Source organism: Ailuropoda melanoleuca, chromosome 15, assembly GCF_002007445.2.
Source record: "Ailuropoda melanoleuca isolate Jingjing chromosome 15, ASM200744v2, whole genome shotgun sequence".
Classification (NCBI taxonomy): Eukaryota; Metazoa; Chordata; class Mammalia; order Carnivora; family Ursidae; genus Ailuropoda; species Ailuropoda melanoleuca.
Genome location: NC_048232.1, coordinates 12,511,609 through 12,536,210, shown reverse-complemented (window position 1 = coordinate 12,536,210; position 24,602 = coordinate 12,511,609). Strand labels below are relative to the sequence as shown.

General features: G+C 47.1%; 1 protein-coding gene across 1 annotated transcript in view; it reads left to right on the top strand.

Moving 5' to 3' along the window:
• The window catches only part of FRMD4A (FERM domain containing 4A), a 313,707-nt gene that overhangs the window by 129,916 nt on the left and 159,189 nt on the right, over positions 1 to 24,602 (top strand). The window contains 1 exon segment of the mRNA XM_034644343.1: positions 12,582 to 12,676. Within this exon segment, the coding sequence (XP_034500234.1) occupies positions 12,582 to 12,676 (95 nt within the window).

The following is a 24,602-nucleotide window of genomic DNA, read 5'->3' as shown; positions in this document are numbered from 1 at the left end:
CTGGACTTCGTCAGGAGCTAAACTGGGAAACATCTCACATGAGCTGCATTTCTTTCATTCCCAGACACTAGGTGGAAGACATGCTTTATGGGGGCCCTTATGTGCAGGACCATACAGTGAATTCCTTCTGTGGTATACTTCCAGAGAAGTGTGTGGGACCCCCTCAGCCTGCTGATGAACTTGCCCATGTGACCTCGTCAAGTCTGCTGCTGGCCGGAGTTAGTTTATCTCCTGGGCGCCATCCTCTGCCATGGCCTTTGTCCTCTATATGTCCTTAATCCCCCCTATTTTATACCATTTAAAATGTTGTAAGCCTCCTCCAAACCTGGAAGTGGGGGTGGCGGGGGGTGGCGGTAAATAATAAAATAATATTTTTGTTCTGAGAATGAGGCTATTACGAACGCACGGTTTTTCTTTGGGCCCCGCGGCGGATCATCTGTTCTCATCCACTTAATTAGCACGAGGAGGAGGGGGCTGCGATGCCTTTGGCATTGCTGCTTGTCTGACTTTAATGAAACCGCTTTTCAGGAATAAATATTTTTCAGCAAAGTTGATCTTCGCCTCCCGGGACACCGTACCTGCACTTTTTCATCGCCCCTACCCCCGGGGGAGTACCTTTTGAATCATATTGAAAATGACATCATCAGCGGAGCACAGTCTGTCTCTCCAGCATGTACCTGCCAGCAGTTTGCAGGAGTGAGGGGGGAAGGGTCCACAGGGAGGAGGCTCGGGGAACTTCCAAATTAAAATGCTGGCAAACAATGGAAAGCCGGTGCCATGTCTCCGGGCATCTCACCAGAGCCGGAGAGATGCTTCTTTTTCTTTCAGCCGATAAGTGTCATTTTAACCCTGAAGAAGCAGGAGGCAGGGGCAGCTGGGAGATGGTAAAGTACTCCCACGGATGGAGGCAGGTATTACTGAGTGGACGCTGGGAGCCGAGAAGGTGTGCTGTTTAGGGCAGGTCTGCCCAGATAAGTTGCATTCCACAGGAAGTCATCTGCTTTCTGTTCTCCTTACTGCGGAGTGATGATTTATTCATGGTTCCTGACATAAAGGGTGTGACAGTTCAATCAAAAAGAGGATTGAGATTCTGATCAGAGTGGGTTTCTTGGCAAAGTGATGAGAGGTTCAGTGATTTTTGTCACGACTGAGTTACTGGTCGAAGGAGAAAAGGGGAACCTGCTTTTCTTGAGCACCTTTCATGCACCAGGTACTTGGTAAACAATCCTGTATGGATCCTCACAACTACTCCGAGGTCGAGGTTGTTGTCCCCATGTTTCCAAGCAAAAGTAAAGGCTGAGCCCCGTACACATAGGGTACACTTGAGTTTCCAAGCCCTGTGGTCTGACTACAAGCCCACTGCCCAGGTATCATGAAGGAACACTTCACACTTTACCCCCTGCAGACTCCCCCCCCACCACTGTCATACTAGAAGGCAGGTCACATTGAACACCAGCCACGCCCTAGGCAGAGGACAACAGGCACCACCTCTTCTCTCCATGACATTGGGAAGGTAGCCAATCAATGACCTACCCCTACAAATGGCTGCACCTCTACTATTCTTCTCTGCCCTATGGCCTTACAGTGCCTTTGCTCATGACACTCCTAGGAGCTCCTAGCTACTGCCGACCCTAAAAGTGATGGTTGGAATGATTGAAGCTGGCCTGAGACTTCATGACCTCTGTAGGTACCACACAGAGCCAACTTCAAAGATCCGGGTTCGCACGCTCTTGAACATTGCTCTTCTCCACGCTTCCCTGAGCATGAAGCAAAGCAAATAGGTCAGTGTGCCATGTCGCAAAGACATCAAGTTTGAACTGGGTCCTGGTACTGTTTGGCCAACTGGAAAAGTAACTAATCTGCCTGTTTGGTCCCGGAGAAAACTCACTTCAACCTCCCAGTGAATGTATGGGCAGTTTACATCCAAACTCACGATTTATTACTCACTGTAGGACAAGACGGGGTCATGATGGATTTGTAGATCAGGCTTCTTTTTAAAGGAAAAGAAATACAAGTTGTAGACATGATGCCTATGGAAGATGAAACTTGAATCCCAGGAACCTCACCATCCCCCTCTTTGCTAGAAGTATCTCAGAGTTGGGACCGCAGACTTGACAGCCCTCCCCAATAGAGCCAAGTTGACGACTGTGTGTCTTTTTGTGTTTTCGCCTCCGTGAAACAGTTATCATTTCATTACTGCAAAGAGGCTGCCGAGGACAGCCACCCTGGAAGAACCGTCCCTATGACATTGCCGTGAGCAGGCTGGAGTCTGGGGGTTACTCTGTGAATCAGCAGGCGCTCCCTAATGAACACCTGCCCGCCCGCCCAGAGTCCCAAGGGGGGCAGAGCCTGACTAAAGCAGGCTCCCCTGCCGGCTGGCAGAAGCACTTTGCATTTCGGGAGGAGCAGTAATTATGTACGCCTGTCAAAGCCTTCCCATTGGGCATCATTCAAATGCACGGATGAGAAAGACACAGCTTCCCAGACTGATAGCAGCCCCAAGTTTTCCAAGCCTGAGACCAGGCTGTCTCTCAGCGAAATGTGGAAGAAACCATGTGGAAATAAGAGGAAGAGAACAAGGGGATAAAACAGTATTGTAGAAAGAATGCTGTCTGGGAAGCGCTCAGAGGTAGAGGGCCAACCGGGAAGCCACGACAGCTGTTCCCGGAGTCCCCATCTCCAGGCTACATGGCAGAGTCCGTTGGCAGAAGAGGGAACAGGGAGGGGGGCCATTAAAGGAGCTGGTTGTGACCTAGTTGGCATCAGGGAGAAGTCAGGGTAGGAGGAAGAGGTGCACTGAAATAGGGGTCAGGAATATGGACATGATGCATCCCTTCTTGGGATTGCGAGTAATGTTGCCAAAGTAGGTACCACGGCATCCTGTTGATACCGGGTGACTCTGTCACAGCTGAGCTTGTGGAGTCTGGTCCCACCTCGTTCGGTGTAGAACGCGATCTCTGCTTAGCAGATCTGTGCTCGAGAGAGTGTATTGGTGTCCTCCTCTCCCGTGGGCCGCTTCCCCGCCAGGCTGCTGTAGCAGTCAACCACATGACCCTTCAGCCTGTGCCAGTCTACCAGTGAGAAACCTGTATCAGGCACCTGCTGTGTGTCGCACACTGGGCTGGGGTGCAGGGCTACACTATTTGATAAAACCTGATCCCTGCCCTTCAGGAACTTACTGTCTGGCAGAATTCTACCGCATTTGGAAAAAGCAGCTCGGTCCCCTCCTGACTGCACTGTTTGTTACTTGCTGGATCTGTACCCAGGGGTTAAAGCCAAAGCTTTGGAGTCACTCCCAGACGTAAGCTCTGCCTGTACCCGTGCCCTTTGGGGCTTGTGACTTTGGTCACACTAACACTGTAAGCCCCCATGTCCACCTCCAGAAACTACTGCAGGATTGTCCTGAAGATTAAATTCGGTGATATAAGTGAAGCTTGCAGCCCAGAACCCGGCGGGGGGAGGTCTGCCGAAAAGGACAGTGTTGGGGGAGAGGAGGCAGCGGCAGCAGGAGAGAAAGCCATGGAGAGGCCAGGAAGCCTAGACCGGAGCAGAGCATGCAAATGGCCGCTTTCTGCCTGCCAGGACACCCCATCATTGTGTGGTGCTTCCTGCTTTAGAACTTTGCAGCCCTTTCTGAAACGACCCACTTGGTCCCTGCTGACATGGGATCGTGGACAGGCCCAAGGGCTGCAGTAGGTGCTCAGACCCCAGCCCTACCTGAGCCGGCAAGTAAGGTGACCTCCCTCGTCCTTGGACAGGCTTCTCCACCCCGTGACCCTCTGTCTCTTCCACTCTAAGTTGAGTGGGCTGGGTAAACAGTCTCTCGAGCTCTTTATATGACCCAGCATTCCAGAGTGACCTGCGCTCACTTGCTGTAGGGTTAAGATCTGCCGATTACTAGTAGTGGGCATTTGGCCATTTATTCCTCGCTCGCTGTGCCCCAGCCTCCTCCTCCCACCAAGTAGGGGTGATGCTGGCATCTATTGGATGGGCTGCTGGTGAGGATTGACCCATCAGTTTCTGTAAAGCACCTCGGGCAGTGATGGGACAGAGGCCGTGCCCATGAACAGAAGCTGTTGGTCACAGCTGTGTCCACTGCCAGCCTTGCAGAAAAGTTGTGTGGCTTCCCAGTCCTAAGCTGGAGGCACAGCATTTGTCTCGGGTCCTCTCATGGGCTGGGGTTCAGGTTGGATGGGACCTCAGAATAGAGAGATGCTCTCCTTGGCAGGACCAGCTTAACTTCAGGACCCCTGCTACCTATCCGGGGCTGGGGGGCTGGGAGCCCCAGACCCCATTGTTCTTCACATCAGCCTGCCTAAAGGAGGTGGCCTCCCTTTGCCCCTGTCGCAGAGCCCAGGGCCGAGCTCAGAGGACAGGAAGGAAGCCAGCCTCTCAGGCTAATCAGCCAGAGCATTAAGCGGGTGTCTGGGAAGGGGAGTGCTGCCAGACCCTTGTCTCTGTGCAGAATGACCTCATGCTTTCTCTCCATCACTGGCGCCCCCTCCCCAGGAATAATGGGCAGCCAACAAGCGCTTGCCCTGCTTATTTCAGAGCCCCCAGGGCAAAGGGAGGATAGGAGACAGGCTCCCAACTGCTCGGGGACACAAAAACAGGCAGGGGCTTCAAAGGGGCAACGAGCTCAGACACCATGTGTGCGGAGCTGCCCTTCTGCACTCCTCTCTCCCTCTAGGTTTCCAGAGGACTTGGACAGAAAGGGCAGACTGACCACATTTCTTTGCTCTCTTCTGCCACCCGCCTAGACGCAGCCACTCCTGCAGGGCAGGGAGTCACCATTTCATGGGGCCCGGGTGCGATGGGGGGGCGGGGCCGGCCAGTGGGGTGGAGCCATGCCTGGTGGCCCAGTGGTCCCTGTGCACGTGCTGCAGGAAAAGTGAATTGTCCAAAATGGCCTTGGAGGACAGGAGGGGAGCAGAGAGATCAGTCTTTGGGCCCCTGGGACCTTGGTTCCTCCAGAAGCACAGATGGGAGCCGTTTGATGTTTTAATTCTTTTTAATGCAATTAAGTTAGAATTGGCAATTCCCTTGATTTAGAATCTGTGAGATGGCCCGAGAGAACGGTGGATGACCGGAAAGGGCTTGAGGGGAGAGTTCCCCCACGTTGAAACCCACTGTGCCATTGACTGACCCAGGGTCAGCTCTGAGACAAAGGCTTCCCCACCTGGACATTCCTGTATGGCTTCTTTGCCCCAAAAGTCCCCAATACTGTAAAGAAAGAATTCAAATACTAATCACAGGCTTTGACCTGAGATCCCAGGTTACTCACGCCTCAACCAACCAACCCACCAGTGTATAGTTTCCTGCTGTTGGGAACTCCCAGTCAGACACAGCAGGGAATACCAGCTCTTGGGGGTTGCAGTCTGAACATGTATTCATTTCCTGAGGTTGCTGTAGCAAATCACCACAAACTTGGGGGCTTAAAATTACAGAAACATATTCTCTCACAGCCCTGGAAGGCAGAGCTGAAACCAAGCTCTTGGCAGGGCTGTGCTTTCTCCAGAGGCTTGAGGGGAAAATCCATTCCTTGCCTCTTCAGTCTGCTGGTGGCTGCTAGCATTCCTTGACATGTGTCCTCATCACTTCAATCTTGTCTCTGTCTTCACGTGGCCTTCTATGGTGTGTGTGTGTCTCTGTGTCAAAAAATGCCTCTGCCTCTGTCCTGTAAGGATCCATGTGATTCATTTAGGGCCACCTGGATAATCCAGGATAAACTCTTCCTCTCAAGTATCTTAATCACATCTTTTGTAATGTAGGATAATACAGGTTCCAGGGATTAGGCTATGGACATACCTTTTGGGGGCCACCATTCAGCCCATTACTGGGTGCAACAAATTATGCACAAAAAGTTTACCATGTCTGTACAGCATTATTGACAATACCCAAAACATGGAGGGAACTCAAGTGTCCATCAGCAGGTGAATGGATAAACAAAATGTGGTCTATGACAATGGAGTATTATGGAGCCTTACAAAGGAAGGATATTTTGACACCTGCTACAACATGGATGAACCTTGGGGATATTATGCTAAATGAAATAAGCCAGACACAAAAGGAGAAATACTATATAATTGCAGTTCTACGAGGTGCCTGGAGTAGTGAGACACATAAGGATAGAAAGCAGAATGGTGGTTGCCAGGGGCTAGGGGAGGGACCAGGGGGAGTTGTTTAATAGGTACAGAGTTTCTGTTTTGTAAGAGGAAATGTCCTGGAGATTGGTTGCACAGCAATGTGAATATGCTGCTTTACTGCTAAGGTGGTAGATTTTACGTTATGAGCATTTTACCACAATTTAAAAATTTTTTAAACTTATTTATTTGAGAGAGAGCAAATGGGGATGGGGGTGCAGAGGGAGAGAATCTTCAAGCAGATTCCCTGCTAAGTGCAGAGCCCATTGTGGGGCTTGATCTCACCACCCATGAGATCACGACCTGAGCCAAAACCAAGAGTCTGATGCTTAACCAACTGAGCCACCCAGACGACCCTCTATTTAAAAATTTTTAAATTAAAATAAATTCGCCACAACACAAGAGCATGATAAGGGTGATTGAGGTACACGTGGCAAATGTTATACAGATTTGGAGTTAGACCACTGGGATGTGGCATGGTCAGGGAGGGCTTCCTGGAAGAAGTGGGCCTTGAACAGGATATATTTAGATGGGAAGAGGAAGGAGAAAGCATGCTGTGGGCACAAGTTTGGAAGTAAAAATGACATTGATGTTTCCTTTATTTTGGTACAAAAAGACAACAGAATTGAGTACTTACAGGGAACTGGGTGGAGTGAGGTTGCATAGGTAAACTGGACCTAGGTTCATAGAGTGGCCTGAAGTATCAGGCTGGCATTTATAAACTGACATCATTTAGAATATTCTTATAATAATTCATAGGTGAGGTCACGAGGGTCTGGAGAAATAACACATAAGACACTCGCTTTGTGAGAGCCACTGTCTAAGCACCTTGTGCGGATCAATATTAATTCATTTAATTCTCAGAACAGCCCTGGGATGTGGGTAGAGTCATCACCCCCATTTTGCAGCTCAGGAGACTGAGGCCCAGAAAGGTTAGATAACTTACCCAAAACTGTGTAAGAAACTGACTAGATTTAAGAGATCGAGGGGTGGGGGGGTGGGGGGTGGGGGGATATGGAATGGTTGTAAAGCTTTTGAGAATAGGTGGCTAGACCTTGAGAAGGTTGGGTACTTTTTAGGGAAGGAAGAAATGACATGTAATGATGACATAAAGGTGGGTGTTTTAAGGCAGGAATCCAGTTCATGGGTCTAATAGGTCATTTTAGAGACGGGCACTCGGAGGCTCAGAGAGGTTGTACAGTTTGTCCAAGAGCATCCGTCTGGGATGTAGCCATGTTAAGTTTAAAGTGGTAGAATGATATGTGTGAGTGATGGTAAAATATCTTGTGGGAAACTGGAGAGGAGCCGGGTGCCACTGGTCATCCAGTTCTTCTCTCTGCGCTCTGCCAGGGTGGCTCAAGGTGATCATCTGGAAGGATCATCACCTGGGGACATGCCTAGAGCAGTTCATAGCACTCCCTCTGTGTGAAGTGTTCTTCTGATCATGCCCCACCTTGGAAGGCAGACCAAGCATTAGAATGGGCCTGTTCTGGAAGCCTGTGTGTGCTGGGTGTGAGCACATTTCCCCCTGGAATAGTCTAGAGCCCTGGGGAACTCAAATCTGGGTGGTAGGGCCACATTGCAGTGCCAAAGAGCTACTCTGCCCTTTCCCCTGAAGAATGTGACCAAAACCCAGGTTTCTGAGCTCTGCTAGCCCTGGAAAGACCATCCTGCTGGCATCTTGAGCAGCTCCCATTAGGCAGCACATTTCAAATGGGACATTTATAAAGAGATTCTATTTGTCAAATATAAGGAGGAATAAAAACTTCGAAGGACAAATGGAAAAAGAATCTGAGAAAGGAAAATGAAAAGGGAGAAGCTATTGAGCAAGCGTAGTTAATTACAGGCTGGGAGAAAGTCAGTCTGAAATGTACTAACCTCGTGGGGCCAGGACAGCGCCCGTGACCCAGAACAGGCTGCTTCCAACCTGAGACACACACAGCTTGCCCAGTGTGTCCTGTAGAACTTGATTGGGCCACCGGCTGCCTTTCTGGCCTCTCTCCCAGCCTGGTCCCTGCAAAGCCCCGCAAATGTTTATAGCACAAGTAACCAGCAAACTATAATCAGCAGGATTCTGTAAACATCCCTTCAAAGTACATAATGGCATAAAGCTTTCTGCTTACCTGGCAACTTTCTCTAAATGAGTTTAAGAAATGTTTGGAACAATGTAGTTCATTAATCACTAGCATGTCAAGGTGGGATATTGTCTCCGTTTGCAAGATCAGGAAATCACAGAGCTGATGCCTTAAGTGGTTTTTAAACCAACCATACAGAGAATTAAAGAGTCATTGATACAGTGCCTGAATCAATCAGGATTGGCTAGGTTGTGCTGTGATGACAGCCAACCACAAACGTCACAGTGGCTTAACCACTCACGCTATGCATCCATCAGGCCAGCGGGAGCGGAGTCCTCCCTCCCAGCTGTTGCCACTCACCGTGACGGCGGAAGGAAGAGTGTGGCTTTTCAAGGGGCATAAGATTCAGGAGTTGTAACCTCAGCGTCTTCTGCATCTGCTGTCTTTCCCTTCAGTTCCTTTGTTTCCCTTTTTGTAACCTGTGCGTAATAAATTTAGGCTTCTCTTCATTGAGGGTGGTGCATGTGACCCATCGTAACTGTCCTATAAAGTCATGGGACTGAACTTTCTCATTATTTAGCCAAAGATAACCATTCAGATAGGGGCAGTCGTTGAAAAGAGTTAGTTTGAGATGATAAAGTTTATTCCAGTTGATGAGTCACCAAGAAATTTCGTATTCTTACTGTAGACAGGGTTGTGATTACAGGCTAAATCACAGGGCTCTGTCACCACAGAGAAGCCAAAAGTCCATCTCCACGCGGCCTCTGCGGTGGCATCCATTGCTCTGGTGATGTCTTCAGCATGTCAAGTCAGTTCTTAAGCTCTATAGTCTCAGAAACGAGACTTTTCATGCTCAGGGCAAGACTCAAAAAGCACCGATGCGTAGATCCATACTGTGAGCGTACTGGCTTCTGGTGAGTGGTACAGCTCCCACCCAGACGGCGCCCTCAGGGCACGTGATCCTTGACCTCCCACCCAGGAAGGAGAGTCAGCAGGGTCACAGAGGGGTGATGTGGGTGGTCCTTGAGTCTGGCCTGAGTTTGTTTGGAATCCTGGCTTTGCTGTGAGAGCAAGGACTGCCTGCCCGCCATCTCCAAGTCTCAAAATCTCCACTGGCAAAGGAACGATAGGATCTTATTCTAGATGGTAAGGCGATCGTATAGGAGAGTGCTCAGCACCGCGCCTCGGACGTAGCAGGGCGTTGGTGAGTTCCTCAGAAGGCACGGTGTTGGAAGGACGGTTACACGGATGAGCATTTCCTACGATAGCTGAAGTAGCCTTGTGCCTCCATGTCTGCCCTGTAAGAGGCATTACGACTGGGGCCCCAGTATCCAAGTCCTCTTGGCTAAGACCCCGTTTGCTTCCCCCTCCATCCCTTTCCCCCCACACACCTTCCACTCACCCCACCCCTTCCATAGAGTGATTACTATACTTAATCACGTTACAGAAAAACTATGCCAGCCCTGAGAGTAATTCTTTCCCTTCCTGGGTAAGTTTATGTGTCCCTGATCAATTCTATTGAGATGTTGGCTTTAACATTTAATCTTAAAGGGAAGGAAATCTGATTTCTTTCATTTCCAATTTTGGGCCAGAAACCTCACCATAAACCCCGAGAACCCACAATAATCACCTAATAGTCACATGTCATTTTATAAAACCAATTTGGCCACCACCTCGTCCACCCCATGCCACTCACTACACTCGACTTTAAGTGACTTTCGCCACTTAGAAAAAAAAATCAAATCCATTCTGAGTGCAAAAAATTTATCACCAGTGAGGATGCTTTTACAAATGTGACACAAGCTTCAAAGGCAACCCAAAAGATTATCAAAAACATTTTAAGAAATAGCAGGCATCATAGGAATACTGTGACTGCTTTGAAAGGAATGGCAATCATTTGGATAGAGAAAGTATGGTTCGTTGCGATTTAAAAGCCAGCCATACCTATGTATGCTCTGTACCTGGGCAGCCAGGGACCTTCCGGGGAAGGGGGGCTCGGTGTCGGAGGTGGTGCTGAGCCTTCAGCAAACACAGCCTGCACCCCCTCCCTTTGATCTACTTTGTAATTGATTGGTGACATCCTGAGCTGAGCCGCATATACCCCACCGCATCCCCCCATGGTAGGCCGTCTACCGTTTACGAATGAGGGAGGGTCTTAACAGAAAATCTTGAATTCCTGGTTGGTTGCAGGGATTATTCACTTTTTCACATTTTAGCATGAGCGGAAGTATAGAACATTAGATGATGTTATTTTATCATGGTAGATTCCCCTGTCGATTTCTGGCTTCCAGGGACAGGACGCTCTGCCCTAGCTTCAAACCCAGTCCTGTCACTTCCAGTTGCTTTTATTGGTAAACTGATGGCCATGGAGGCCCAGAAGCTGCTACCCTGTGAGCTTGGGAGTGAGACAGCAAAGGAAACTATCTGCTTTGGCTTTTTAAAATGAACATGAGCTCATAGGCTGTGCCCCTGATAAGCACTCCTTATCGGCAGGGGCTATGTGCCGCTCATTTCTCTGTGTCCTACAATATTGGCTAGTTGCCCTCCACAGAATAGATGGCCAGTAAATATTTGTTGGATTAAAGGGAAGTGTACCTGAATTCGTCACTTTGGGCTGCTATTACAAAATACCACAGACTGGGGGCCTTGAGCAACAGAAATTTATTTTCTCACCGTTTTGGAGGCCGAAAGTTCAAGACAGGGTGCCCACCTGTTTGGGTTCTCATGAAGGGCCCTCTTCCTGGCTTACAGATGGCTTCCTTGGCTCCGTGTCCTCACTTGGTGGAGAGGGAGAGCGTGAGCAATCTCTCTGATGTCTCTTCTCGTGAGGTCACTGATCCCATTCATGACAGCACTGCACTCATACCTTCATTTAACCTAGTTCCCCCCCCAAAGGTCCCATCTCCAAATGCCACCACAGTGGGGATAGGGCCTTAACATACAAATTTGGAGAGGGGCACAGTGCTGTTCATAGCAACACTCAGAAAGTGAAATAAGACATCAAACTGTCGGGGTGCCTGGGTGGCTCAGTCGGTTAAGCGTCTACGTCAGCTCAGGTCATGATCCGGGGGTCCTGGGATCGAGCCCCGTGTCAGGCTCACTGCTCTGCGGGGAGTCTGCTTCTCCCTCTCCCTTTGCCCCTCTCTGTGCTCATTCTTTCTCTCTCAAATAAATAAATTTTTTAAAATCTTAAAAGAAATGAAACTATCATGTAACTCTTGATTGACATGTCTTATCCACTCTCCTAACAGAGAAACCACTAGAATAGGAAACATACTCAGGAAGATATATCGATGTGCATACATGCACACACGTGTTCATACACACACAAACAATACACACATTTTTCTCTTCTGGAATCTTTCTTTTCGCTCTGAGCTTGGCGACCCAGCAAGCATGGTTGGAGTACAGTAGTTGTCCTAAGGACAGTGCGTTTGCGAATACTTGACCTAGAAGCTGATTGAGAAATAAGTACTCCTGTGAGCCCTGTGTCTCCCTCAGACAGCCCCCCCTCACAGCCCGACACTCTGTGGCCACCTCACCCGTGATTGGCGAAGGCGACTGAGGTGTTAACAATACAGACCTCGACAGTAATTTCATGCCCAAACCTCTGGCACACTCCTTTAGATTGGCAGAGGTGTTTAAAACAGAGTGTATGATAAAAATGCTCTTACATAAAGACTGTTCTTCTCCTTTGGAAAGGCAAATTTGTAATTTATTCTTAAACTCCAATCCCAAGGTTCTTTGGCCTTAATTTTAACATTCCTGGAGGAGGGTGCTTTTATTATTTGTATTCAGAATTATGACATGGATAGAGTGGTCAAGGGCAGAGTCTCTGGAGCGAGGATTCAAATCCCAGTCCCAACACTTGTTTAATCTCTGGTGCCTGGTTCCACCCCATATGACAGAGTTAATAACAGGAACACGCATGGGGCTGTGATGAGGAGCAGAGATGCTGGTATTTGTAAAGTGCTTCAAACAGGGTGTGACACGTAGCACATACTGTGTGAATATATGTTACGTGTATATACATAAAAATATATCCCAGGAGGGCGTTTTCCTGTCAGTGCAGCATAAAATGTTCTCCCATGTGGGGAAGAAGAGCCAGAGGGCTTGACAGCCCTGAGAAAGAGCAGGTACCATTTGTTCTAGAACAAACTACCAGGGAAACAAGGTGGAAGGTCTCCCCTGGTTCATGGCCCTGTGCTTAGCTTTTTGTTTGGCGGCGTCCTCGTCATCTACCCCTGTGCATTTTGAGCTTTGAGACATCCCATTTTAAAAATTCTATCAAGCCGAGATTGCATTGTCTTAGGAAAAGTCACCTCTACTCACTTGTCCTTTTTCCATCTTACTCTTCCTCCAGCCCAAGCTTTTGGCCAAGGAGCTGCTGGACCTTGTGGCCTCTCACTTCAATCTGAAGGAAAAGGAATACTTTGGAATAGCCTTCACAGATGAGACGTAAGTGCCACCACGGGCCCTCCAAACCTGCGGGGAGAGTGAGACCCTGACATTGCGCCGTCCCAGCTGTCACCAGTGCAGTCAGCTGTGAGCCACTTGGGTCCTATGCTACGGGGTCAGTGCAAGTTCATCATCCGAATTTCAAAGACCTTGTGATCGTGCCTGGAACAGCCAAAGGATATAATTAGGGTGATGCTAATATAAAATTATTAGGTAAACTCGTTCTTATAATCAAGCAGGTTCGTGTTCAGAACTGAAATGTTTATTTTTTTTTTAAAGTGGATTTTGTATGGGTTTGTTTCCTATTAAAGTTAAATGAAAACTTCTGGAAATTAAATATTTCTCTCCAGTGTTAGAATAACAATAACAGGAAATGAATTTGATGAAAAACTCAAAATGAGAAGTATCTGTGCAGTTTCACTGTCTTGGCTGAAATAGAATATAAAAATCGAAAATTTGTATCATTCATCTGATGAAAAGTACATTTGTTTTCAGTGGTTTTCAATTTGGCTCTATAAAGTGGCATTTTGCGACCCAGGCAAGGAATATCTTTACTAAAATTTCAATTTCCTTCTTAATATATTGTCATCAAAAGAGTACATTGAATACCTGCACAGATTCCTAGATAAGATGCAAAAAGGAAGTGTTTCACAATTTTTTTCCTTTGTGTACACTCACTCCCTCTCTCTCTTTCCAAATGTTTAGAATTACAGAGATGATTTCCTAGAATATTAACAGAGAAGGGTTAGGTTAGTGGCCGGACAAGACAGTATGGGGGGGGGCATGCCCCCTCCATCAAGATGGTGCCATCGAGGCAGGACAGGCTCAGATGCAAAGACAGGAGGCGCTCACATGGGAAAGTCAAAGGGGTCATCAGATGTATTTGCGCACGGGTACACTTAGCCTCAGGAGCTGCAAGTGGGCAGGGTGGTCACCTGATTTATTGTCTGAATCGGGACGGTGTGAGTAAAAGGGCACGTAAATGAGGACTGTCTTAGAAGAGCTGAAACATTTGCCCTCTAAATTAGCAACATTTCAAGTGGTGACGTGATCAGGTTGCAGGCGTGGGGAGCAGAGCTCCATCTTCCTCAGAAAAGCCAGGAGGGGCCAGGTTGGCCTCGGGAACTGGGCAGGAAGGAAAGCAGGAGTGTTGCCCTGGTCTAGAATGATCACCGTGTCTGTAAGTAGGACCAGTAAGTACGGCTGGGAGCTGGAGGATCCTGGTGGGAAGGAGCCAGCATAGTAAGAAAACAAATGCTTTAAAACAAATATGCATCGAGAGCAACTATTTTCACAAATGCAGATGTTTTCGACCCCTTTCCCTGAGAATCACTGTTAAAGCCCCTAAATTGCTAGTCGTACTTGTCACTAATTAGAAGGAAACCAGAAGTTTCAATTAATCATATCCCATTGTTCACATTGCCCGAGTATGTTTACTCTTGTAAAAGATCCGTGAACCCTGCATGAGCCCCAATTAGACTTCCCTTTTGAATAAACAAGAATCAAAGAATAAGCATGTTGTCCCAGGCCGGCAAGGAAGAAATGCGCCTGCTGAGTGTTGCAAATCTGTACCTGAATAGCACAGGCCAGAAGGAATCGGTTGTAAGGTAAAAGTCACCCTCTGGGGCGCCTGGATGGCTCAGTTGGTGAGGCATCCAAATCTTGATCTCAGCTCAGGTCTTGATCTCAGGGTCGTGAGTTCAAGCCCCACGTTGGGCTCCATGCTGGTGTGGAGCCTACTTAAAAACAAAAAAACAAAAAAACCCCAGCCTTGTCTGTTGTGGGTCTTCGTGCTCCCGGTTCTCTGGGTTGGCCAGGAAAGTGCAAGTCTGCCCCTGAGCATGTGAGTGTGAGGCCAGGCTGCCAGAAAGTGTCCTACTCCATTGAGTGATGGAATTGGAGGTGTGGAGGGCTCTGTGGGGGAAAGTCATGGGGAGGATGTGAGCCATCCTCTGACAGGGTCCAGGGAGAATGTGGCCACCATCGTCCCCTTCACCCCAGTCTGGGTGGGAGGATCCGTCCAGCAAGTATCAGAGCAGCAGGCAGCTGGCGGGAGCTCAGTGGGCAAGGGCTGCAGCTGCCAGGTGGGCCTGACTCATGGGGACCTGGCTAGTGTCAGGGGCCCTGCAGAAATCAAGAACCAGGGTCCCCAAGGGACTAGGCCAAGGAGACAGAAACAAAGGGGTGGCCATGACTCAGGGCACAGTCACTTGTGGCCTGGCAACACCTGGGGCCAGCAGATGTTGGCTGATGGCCTTGTTGGTCATCTGAACTCTCCTCCTTTTCCTGGTAGGAGAGAGGAGGGCAGCTGCCATCATAAAGTTGTACCTATGGCTGAACCCCCCACGTAGGTTGGTGGTCATAATGTCAGTGAGCACTTAGCCTTGTGATAGGCACCTCCGGCCCCCACTCAGGGCATTGCTGGACTCACATAAGATCTTTTTTTTTTTTTTAATTTTTAAAAAAGATTTCATTTATTTATTTTAGAGAGAGAGCAAGCACGAGCCGGGGGGAGGGGCAGAGGCAGAGGGAGAAGCAGACTCCCTGCTGAGCAGGGAGCCCGATGCAGGGCTCGATCCCAGGACTCTGGGATCATGACCTGAGCAGAAGGCAGGTGCTTCACCGACTGAGCCACCCAGGTGTCCCCAACATAGAATCTTTTAATACCCATGTGTCCACATTGTGTGTGCATACTATGATGTGGAGGGTACGTGTGTGAGTGACTTACACAGGTGCAACACCGTGCCTCCTATAATAAAATGAAGTCCAAGTTCCATCTTTTATTACAGCCTACGGTATACCTTGTGGATTTGCCTGTTTCCTAATGCAGATCAAACAAGACCAACATTTGGAAAAGAACCATGAGCTGTAAAATACCGACCAAGTGTAAGATCCCACCAACAGCATTACATTCCTTAGAGTAGACTAGATTACTTTAAGGTCATCGATTGCCAGCAAGGCCTTTCATATTAACTGCCATTGATGACATCTTGTAGGATCTGGATGGGGCTGGAGACGAGGTCTATAAAAGCAGAAGGAAGACAGGAAATTGGAAGCTTCTCTAAGCTTCCCTCACACCATCGGGTTATATTCTTTAATAAAGTGCCTAAATCCACAGGGCATGACTTGGGGCCCCAGGATATTTGATATTGTTGGCTAATCCGCAGTTTTGCGGCATTAGTACTAGCTTCACCTTTTCCTGTTTTAATTTCACTTTTTAACTTTTTATTTTGAAATAATTAAACTCACAAGAGTTGGCAAAAAGAGCACAGAATTCCCATAGACTGTCCACCCAGCTTCCCCAATTGTTACAGTTTACGAAGTGTGTGACATTTTTCAAAACTCAGAGATTAGCAGGGGAACTAGTAAACTCTGATATTATTGGTACTAAACTATAGACTTTGTTTAAGTTTTACCAGTTTTTCCACGAATGCCTTTTTTTCTGTTCCAAGATCCAATTGCATTTAGCCCGCTCTTATTTTTAATAACTAATACAAAGAGACATCAGTGGTCATCGGTAAATGGTCTGAATGCTGGTGGTCGCTGCAAACAATGACATTTTGGCAGCCTTTAAAACATTCTGAAGCAAAGTAGGAGCCGGGTATAAATTTGATCTTAAAATAATTATGTTTTGTTAGAGTCGCGGTTCTCAGCCTTGACCGCACACTGGCGTCACCAAGACGTTTTATAAAATAATACCAGTGCCTGGGACCTACCCTCTCCCCCCGAATTCTGATTTATTTGGTCTGGCTGTGACCTGAACATCAAGATTCTTCAAAGCTCCCGGACGGATTGTAACGTTATGCTTAGTTTGAAAACCCCTGCTCTAGAGGGAGAGGGGAAAGTTGGAGTGAATTTCTTCTGCCTCCTCCCTAAGATCCAAGAAGAAAAGCTGAGTTCACTCACACTTTGAATATTTGGGGCTAGACATGACCAATTATGTCATGAGACACGCCAGGGACCTGTGCAGTTACAAATTCTCTCCATTCCAGGGGAAGTCAGGAAACCTAATGTTTGAGAACCAGCTCAGATTTGGTGTTTCCATGAGCACATACAGTATAGCTGAAATTTTTGCTTATCGATCATTGGCTCCCATCATTTAAGGAAAGTTATTTGTACATTTTATTTTTGAAATCCGTGGAATATTTGGTTTTAACACCCAAGTTTTGTTTCTGTTTTCAGAGCCCATTGTTCTGGTTCAATAATTTAAATCAGTAAAGCCCTGTTTGTAGTCATCTGATCTATTCTCCATCATCATTTTGTTTCCTCTGTTTGGGTTCCTTTTCTTTTCTTTTAAGATTTTATTTGACACAGAGAGAGCACAGGCAAGGGGAGTGGCAGTCGGGGGGCAGAAGCAAGCTCTCCACTGAGCAGGGACCCCAGTTCAGGGGCTTGATTCCAGGACCCTGGGATCATAACCTGAGCTGAAGGCAGACGCTTAACCGACTGAGCCACCCAGGCGCCCCTGTTTGGGTTTCTTTTTAAAGGAAACGCTTTATTGAGGTATAATTGATACACTAAGAACCACGCATATTTCATGAGTGCAATTCTGTGCACTTGGACATACACAAACACCCTTCACAACCAAGTGTGTAAATTTTTGTTAAGTTTTAAGTTTTTAACTGTTGACAGAGGATCCCATCATCCAATGCTCTAAGTAACTTTTATCCTAAGGGCTCCTGGCTGGTTCAGTCGGTAGAGCCTGTGACTCTTGATCTCAGGTTCAAGAATTAAGTAGGGCCTACTTTAAAAAGTAGTAATAGGGAACCTGGGTGGCACAGTCAGTTAAGGATCCAACTCTTGGTTTCAGCTCAGGTTGTGATATCAGTGTCCTGAGGTCAAGCCCCGTGTCAGGCTCTGCACTCAGCGTGGAATCTGCTTAAGACATTCTCTCCCTCTCCTTCTGCGCCTTCTCCCTGCACGCTCTCTCTCTCAAATAAATAAATAAATCTTTAAGCAAATAATAATAATAAACTGGGGCACCTGGGTAGTGTTGTTGGTTGAACATCCAACACCCAACACTTGCTTTTGGCTCCAGCCATGATCTCGTGATCGTGGGATCGAGCTCCACATTGGGCTCTGCTCTCAGCAGGAAGTTTGCTTGAGATTCTCTCTCTCTCTCCCTCTGCCCCTTCCACTTATGCTCCCTCTCTCAAATAATCTTTAAAAATAATAGTAATAACAGGGGCACCTGGGTGGCTCAGTGGGTAAGCGTCTGCCTTCAGCTCGGCGTGATCCCGGGGTCCTGGGATAGAGCCCCACATCAAGCTCCTATGCTGGGAGCCTGCTTCTTCCTCTCCCACTCCCCCTGCTTGTGCCCTCTCTCACTGGCTGTCTCTCTCTCTGTCAAATAAATAAATAAAATCTTTAAAAAAAATAGTAATAATAAATTTTTAAAATAACTTTCAGTCTATTTAACAGAAATAGTCAAACACACCCCAAGTTGAAGTAATGATTTTCGTAGTATATTTAGATTTTAATTTGAATCTCCTATTAAAAATGTGAAGAATTGTGTGTCAGATGCTGTAAATGAGCATTCATGTAGTGAAAACCTTGAGGAAGTATTCAGAAAGCTGAGGGAGAAAGAAACTTGTTTAGCCATCATTGCATATTTTAAAAACCAGGTACAGCTAGAATGTATTTTCACATACCAATTACGAAAATGACTAGTTCTTAACCTCTTATTTAATCACAGAACCCTTTGAAATTTGTTAACAAGTTACATTCCATCGCCTCCACCAAAATTTACGCACATAATAATTTATGCTCAAATTTTAGAGGGTTCATAGACACCGTGAAGCCAGAATCCCAGTAGAAGAACCAATTAAGGACTTTTTTTTTAACAACATGCTCTGTTTCCATTGATCGCGTCATCGGTGGGTACTATTCGCAGCCTGATTTATCCAAATAACGTAGGTCCTGAATGCCTGGTTGTACTGGAAATGCATCAGTAGTCCAGTGCCGGGACAGCGGGGAGAATCCTCTGCTCTACAATGTCCCTGAGTCCGTGCTCCCCTCGAGAAGAAGCGTGGCGAGCATTGGTGGAGGCATCTGAGAAGGGTTTAGGTGGTGAGCATCCTCAGTCTTAAGCTTATCTACGACTTGAAAATAACGTAGAAAAGCAGTTTTCCCATTGCAGGAAAAAAAAAAAAACCAGGAAGATACGGCGCTGGGAAAGTAATTTGAGAAATAGGTTTGGGATTTCCATTCACGAAATGCCCTGTACCAGGAGACTGGGAAGAAAAATCAATGCCAAGACCTCTGTGCCTTGGTTGTAACTGCTGCTTGTGGGAACATATCATTCAGCGCTCCGTGCTACCCCAGAGGCAGTCCGTGTAGACATTCAAATGTATGGCAAACCACAGTACCTTCTATTTAGTAACCGGAGAAGGGCCCTAGAGCTCTTCCTGTGTGCAGCAGAGAGAAAAAAAAAAAATGAGGCTACCTGTGGAGGCCTTAGGGATCCATGTCTTTTGACCTTTTCGTTCCCAGTGCAAGTGGGACGGTGGAGCTCAGATCCTGGAGGCGGTGAGCAGTGAATTCTCCCCAAGTATGGAGACCATTTAGGGCAGGAGCCATGTCTCTACGTGGATGGCTGTCATCACAGCGACAGTACTGACTGATGGAGCATATTTGAAGCTGATGTATTTGTTCTTTAGCCAAAGCTTGTTTAGCACCCACTGTTAAGCCCTGGAAATAGAGAAAGGACTAGCTTTGACCACCTCTAAGGCTTGTATTTTTAGTTGAGGAGGTAAATAATCAGATATAGCGTAAGAGGTGCTACAAAAGAAAATTCAGAACAGCCTTAAGAGAACATAGCAGAGCAAACAATTCCTCCATAAATAAAAAAGCCATAAAGTAAGCGGGACCGAACAGCTGTCTATTTTCCTCGATGCTCGGCTTTGTCTGTCTGTCTCCCTCTCCGTCTCTCTCTCTCACACACACACACTCACTCACATACTTGAAGGCCACTGTTTGAGAGTTTCTAGCTAAATCACTATCCCTGAGCTGTCCTCGATGAGCCCATGTATTTCCAACTAAGGACATGAACTAGCTGAACATTCTTCCATTTGAAGAGCCCTCGGCCCACCCTCCTGTCCCCCATCCAGTGACACCCTGAGAATTTCATGCTCTTGCTTTGGCTTTCTTTGGAAACTCATTCCGTAGGAAATAACCTGTCTACAATAAAAACCTGTAAATGGCACAGTGTATTGTTACCCCTTGGGGGTCCAAGAGGCGATGGGCTCCGACAGACTTATCACATACCTCCACCCTCCGGTAGGTAGCTCGCTATAAACAAAGCTCTCCTTAGGGCCATCTCTAAAATCTCTTTGTATTATATGTAGAAGCTAAAAGCAACCTGCTAAACAAATGCATCCAATTTCTGTTGCCTGGAAGCAATTGCATATTTATTACTGGCCCGACGGTTTGACCTATCGCCACCATAAACCAAATGAGTGTTATCTTGCTCCGCTTTAAAGATAGCTATCAGTCAAGCAGTAAATGCTGGGGCATTTTTTTTATTTTTTGCTTTGTTATTGGTAAATGCGCCGAGGTGAATTCTCAAATGAAAAATCAATGAGAATAATGAAAATCGAGCTATCAGGCATCTCTGAGTTAAACTGAATAGAGAAAATGCTCCTTTGACCTATTTGTTCCCCATCCCACCTGAGCTTAAAGAAAAAAAAAAAGTATTTGAGGAAGGGACTTGGTGCCGGGACTGTGGAGTGTGACACAGGCAAGGAAGTGCCTGTGCGGTGAGGAGTCTGTGACACTGTTGGCTGTAGCAGATGTGACTTGGAGCCACATACCAGGAGCAGGACGATATATTAACAAGCCCAAGGTACTGGAGTGAGTTTCCAGTTGACATTTCAATCCATCTCTTAGCTTTTGCCCAAATAGCAGGCAGTTCTCGTCAGAGACCTTGGATAAGTCACTTGTCCCTTTGGTCTTCGCCTGTGTGAGCAGCATGCGGTGAAGAGATTTTTGCAGGCGTGCAAAATGGATGGGGCCGCTTCCTCCCACCCGAGGGTCTCAGGACTGAGGGGTCTGCCTGTCCGTGTGTGTGTGTCATGCCATCCCGCACATCCATCCTTCAGTTGGGGGTTGAGAGTTCAAGCCGAGGAAGTGGAGAAAGGAAATTCATTTTTCCTCAGAGGCTAGCTATTCAATCTGGGGTGATTCTGGCCTCCTTGTTCTCTCTGCTTCCTGATCACGTTCTCACTGTCTACCTATTTCAGTGCTTGGTAAATGCTAAACCAATATACGGCTGCGAACAAAGGAATTTCTAGTTAAATAAATTTGTTATGAAACTGTCATTCTCTAAAATTTAAAAAAAATTTTTTTAAAGATTTAGTTATCTATTTGGGGGGGCAGAGGGAGAGAGAAACTCAAGCAGACTTCACACTGAGCACAGAGCCTGACACAGGCTCAGACCCAGGACCCTGAGATCACGACCTGAGCTGAAACCAAGAGTCCGACACTTAAATGACTACACCACCCAGGTGCCCATCTGTACAAAAATTTTAATGTGGGGAATGAAATTCTCTAGAGAGGGAATGCATTCCTCTTGTTGTCTTCGGTTCACGTGGATGAAGAAGGGCAGTGAGCACCCCCAACAGAGTGGCATCCAAGGGACACCTATGTCTGTGTCGCTTCATGCACAGTGTCCCCATCTGGAGGTTCTTCACCAAGTGTCTCATGCCCCCAAGACCCAGTTCAAATCCCCAGCGGTCCGTGTGGTCAGTAATGTTGGGCCATTGGACTGGGCTGCAGATTTCTCTTGTGACGATCGTGAAGAGGTTCTTCCTGCCAGTACATTTATCACAAATTATTGTCATGCAAGAGATTAAAATTTAAATCTGCATGGTCATTGGATGGATTGCTGTTCGGAGTTTTCTCAGATTCTCTGTTTACTTGGCATCAGTTAATTCCAAAGCCCGACAAACAGCCAAAGCTGTTTGCGTCTCCCCTGTGACCCAGAGCCCATCCTCTGAGCCACCTTCTGTATAGGGCTACCCCTGCCCTTCATCACTTCAAGGCCAGTACCAGACAGCTGGGGGCAGCCCTTATACCTCACAGCCTGCCAGAATCATTAAAACTAGCCAGCCCTAAGGTGTTTCCCCTGCCCTGTCTTGCCTGGAAACCCCAGTAAAGGCTCTGACCTATGCCTTCTTATTCCTTGTCTGCCTCGTAACCAACATGGGCGCTTCCCCCCATAGCCCTGCGTGGTGTGGTGCGCCTCTCATCGCCAGGAGAACTCTGAATAACATTGAACTTTTCTTTCAATAGCATTCACCTCTCTGTTGTCACTCAGTCACTTTCGTAAATTGAGATGCAGGCATAAATCTATTGCTTTTGGTGGCAGTCATCCAATCAATGAGCAAGTCCTTTTGAGCACCTAATACTCGTCAGGTGCTGTGCGAGGTTCAGGGATGACATTTTTTTTTAAAGTGTCGAAAACTTACGACTTAGCTGGAGAGACCGGTTGTATTCTTTAAACACCTAATTGTACAAAATACGCTAAATACTCTGCCAAGGACACAAACAGAAGCCTGGAGAAGTTTGAAAGAAACCCCAGACTGAAACAATGAAGGGTGACTTCTCTGGAAGACTGGAACTCAGCCTCGAACAATGGCTAGCATTCGGATGATAAGAAGAGAGACTATTCCAATTAGGAGAAACAACAAGATCAGAGGCACAGCATAGAGCATGCATGGGGCATGTTTGCAAAAGGCTGAGCCTAAAGAGAAGGCTCTGGGAGATTGGGGACATTTTCAGAGGCAGGAAGAGAGTGGCTGTAACTTATTAGCCATAATTAGGCCTAACGTTTGTGTTAATACCTTCCACTTGATCAGACACACAATTTCACCTTATGAAGTAGGTCTCTGTGTTTCAGATGTAAAGGGTCTACTGGGGAGACAGAAAGCGTATGCATAGTAGGTTCCACGGATGGTGGGAAGTACAGGAGCAGGTGTGCCTGGGGTGGACGCTGTGAGGGTCCAGAGGGGAGCCCAGCCCAGGCTGGTGTGTGGAGTGGGAAGGTGGGTCAAGGAGTGCTTTCTGGAAGAGACACAGGAGAGCTGGGTCTTGAAGGGTGGTTCGGGCTTCGCTCGGTGATGAAGGAGGGGAAGGGCCTTCTAGGCAGAGAGAGCAACATGAGCTCAGGCACAGAAGACCTAAACAATATGACCCGTGGGGCATTCTCAGCATCTCTGGTACGACCAGAGACCAAGTTGGCACTGAGGCCTTCTGCTTCCAGATCCCATGTTCTAGTTGGACGGGAATTTATCCCACCTTTTTGGAAGAAAGCAATCCAGTCGTTTTATTTAGAAAACCTTTTTACCCCCATTATTTTTTATGCTTACTATATTCCTAGAAGGATAACCAAACATGAAAGGTAAAGTTAATAGAAAAAAAAAAAAAAGTTTTTCTAGATGGAGATTCTTAGAAGGAGGAAAAAGAGCCAGATGCCTCAGGTGGACACTCTTCAGAAGCAGACCCAAATGCCATTTCTAGAGCCACAGCTGTGGGCATCATTGAAAGAGGGAGCTTGTGCAAAAGATGCAGCTTGAATGAGTCTTAAAGTGGAGACAGAAACCTCTAGCATGTTTCCTGTCTTGCATTTGTTGGAGGCAAGCATGTACTTGGAGGAGCAAACATTCTAATGCATTTAGTCAGACAGCTTTTGTCTCCCATTATCCACAGAGCAAGTGCCAGCCTTTCACACATGCATATACATTATGAATGTGTTACACGGCATCAGGCACCTGAGGAGGCTTCGTATATCAGTTGTGTCTGTTCAACATGAGCTTCCTGAGTAAAGGTGAATATAGGGCTCAGCCCTCCAGGCTGCTGGACTGAAATTAGGTCAGGAGAGGAGAGGAAAAAGTACACTCCTCTGCTCATACCTGTCCCATGGCTCTGCCACACTCTGCAAAGACCATTCTCCTCAGTGTGGCCTCCCAGGCCCTAGCAGCTGGTCCCTGCCCTCTCAATCCCCATCCCTTTCTACTGACATGACATCAACATGCCAGATTTCTCCCTACCTCAGGGCCTTTGCACATGCTGGCTGCACTGCTTGGAACATAGTCCCCCTTCTCTTTGCTAAATCTTACTGTTCTTCAAATCTCAAACACCAGGCAGTACTTCTCAGGCCCCAAACTCAATCAGGTCCTTACATGTTCTCATTACTCATGGTCCTTGTACCATAGATGCTAGGTCCTAATACCATTCTGATTAGTAATTCTGCCATTAATTGTGGGAATAGTGGTTGAGTGTCTGTCTCCCTACAAGCCTATAAGCTCAAGGGGAATTGGGATCATGTCTATTTTGTACACTGCTGCATCTCCAGACCCTTTCTCGGAGGTGATTAATTAATATTTATGAAAGGAAAAAAGGAAAGGAAGAAATGTGCAAGCCACTCCCATTTGTGTATCATCAAAGGTCTCTGTGGTTCAGTTTAAAGTAGCTTTGATGAGGTATAATTGACATACAATAAACACTCGTTAAAGAGTACAGTTTGATAAGTTTTGACATGTGTCTACACCCATGAAACCATCACTACCATCAAGATAATGAACATATCCATCACTCCCCAAAGTTTCCTCTTGCCCCACTGAAAGCCCTCCCTCGCACCCACCCCCCGCCCCCGGCAACCACCGATGTGCCCTCTGTCAGTATAGATCAGTTTGTACCTTCTGGAGTTTTATGTAGATGAAATCCTACAGCTTGTACTCTTTTGTCTGGCGTCTTTCACTCAGCATAATTGCTCTGAGATTCATCCATGTTGGTATATGTGTCTGTAGCTCACTGTCTTTATTGGGGCCTAGTATTCTGTTCTGTAACGGTATCATGCTGATTCCCCTGTTGATAAACATTTGGCTTGTTCCAAGCTTTGAGCTGTTACAAGTAAAGTGTCTCTGCA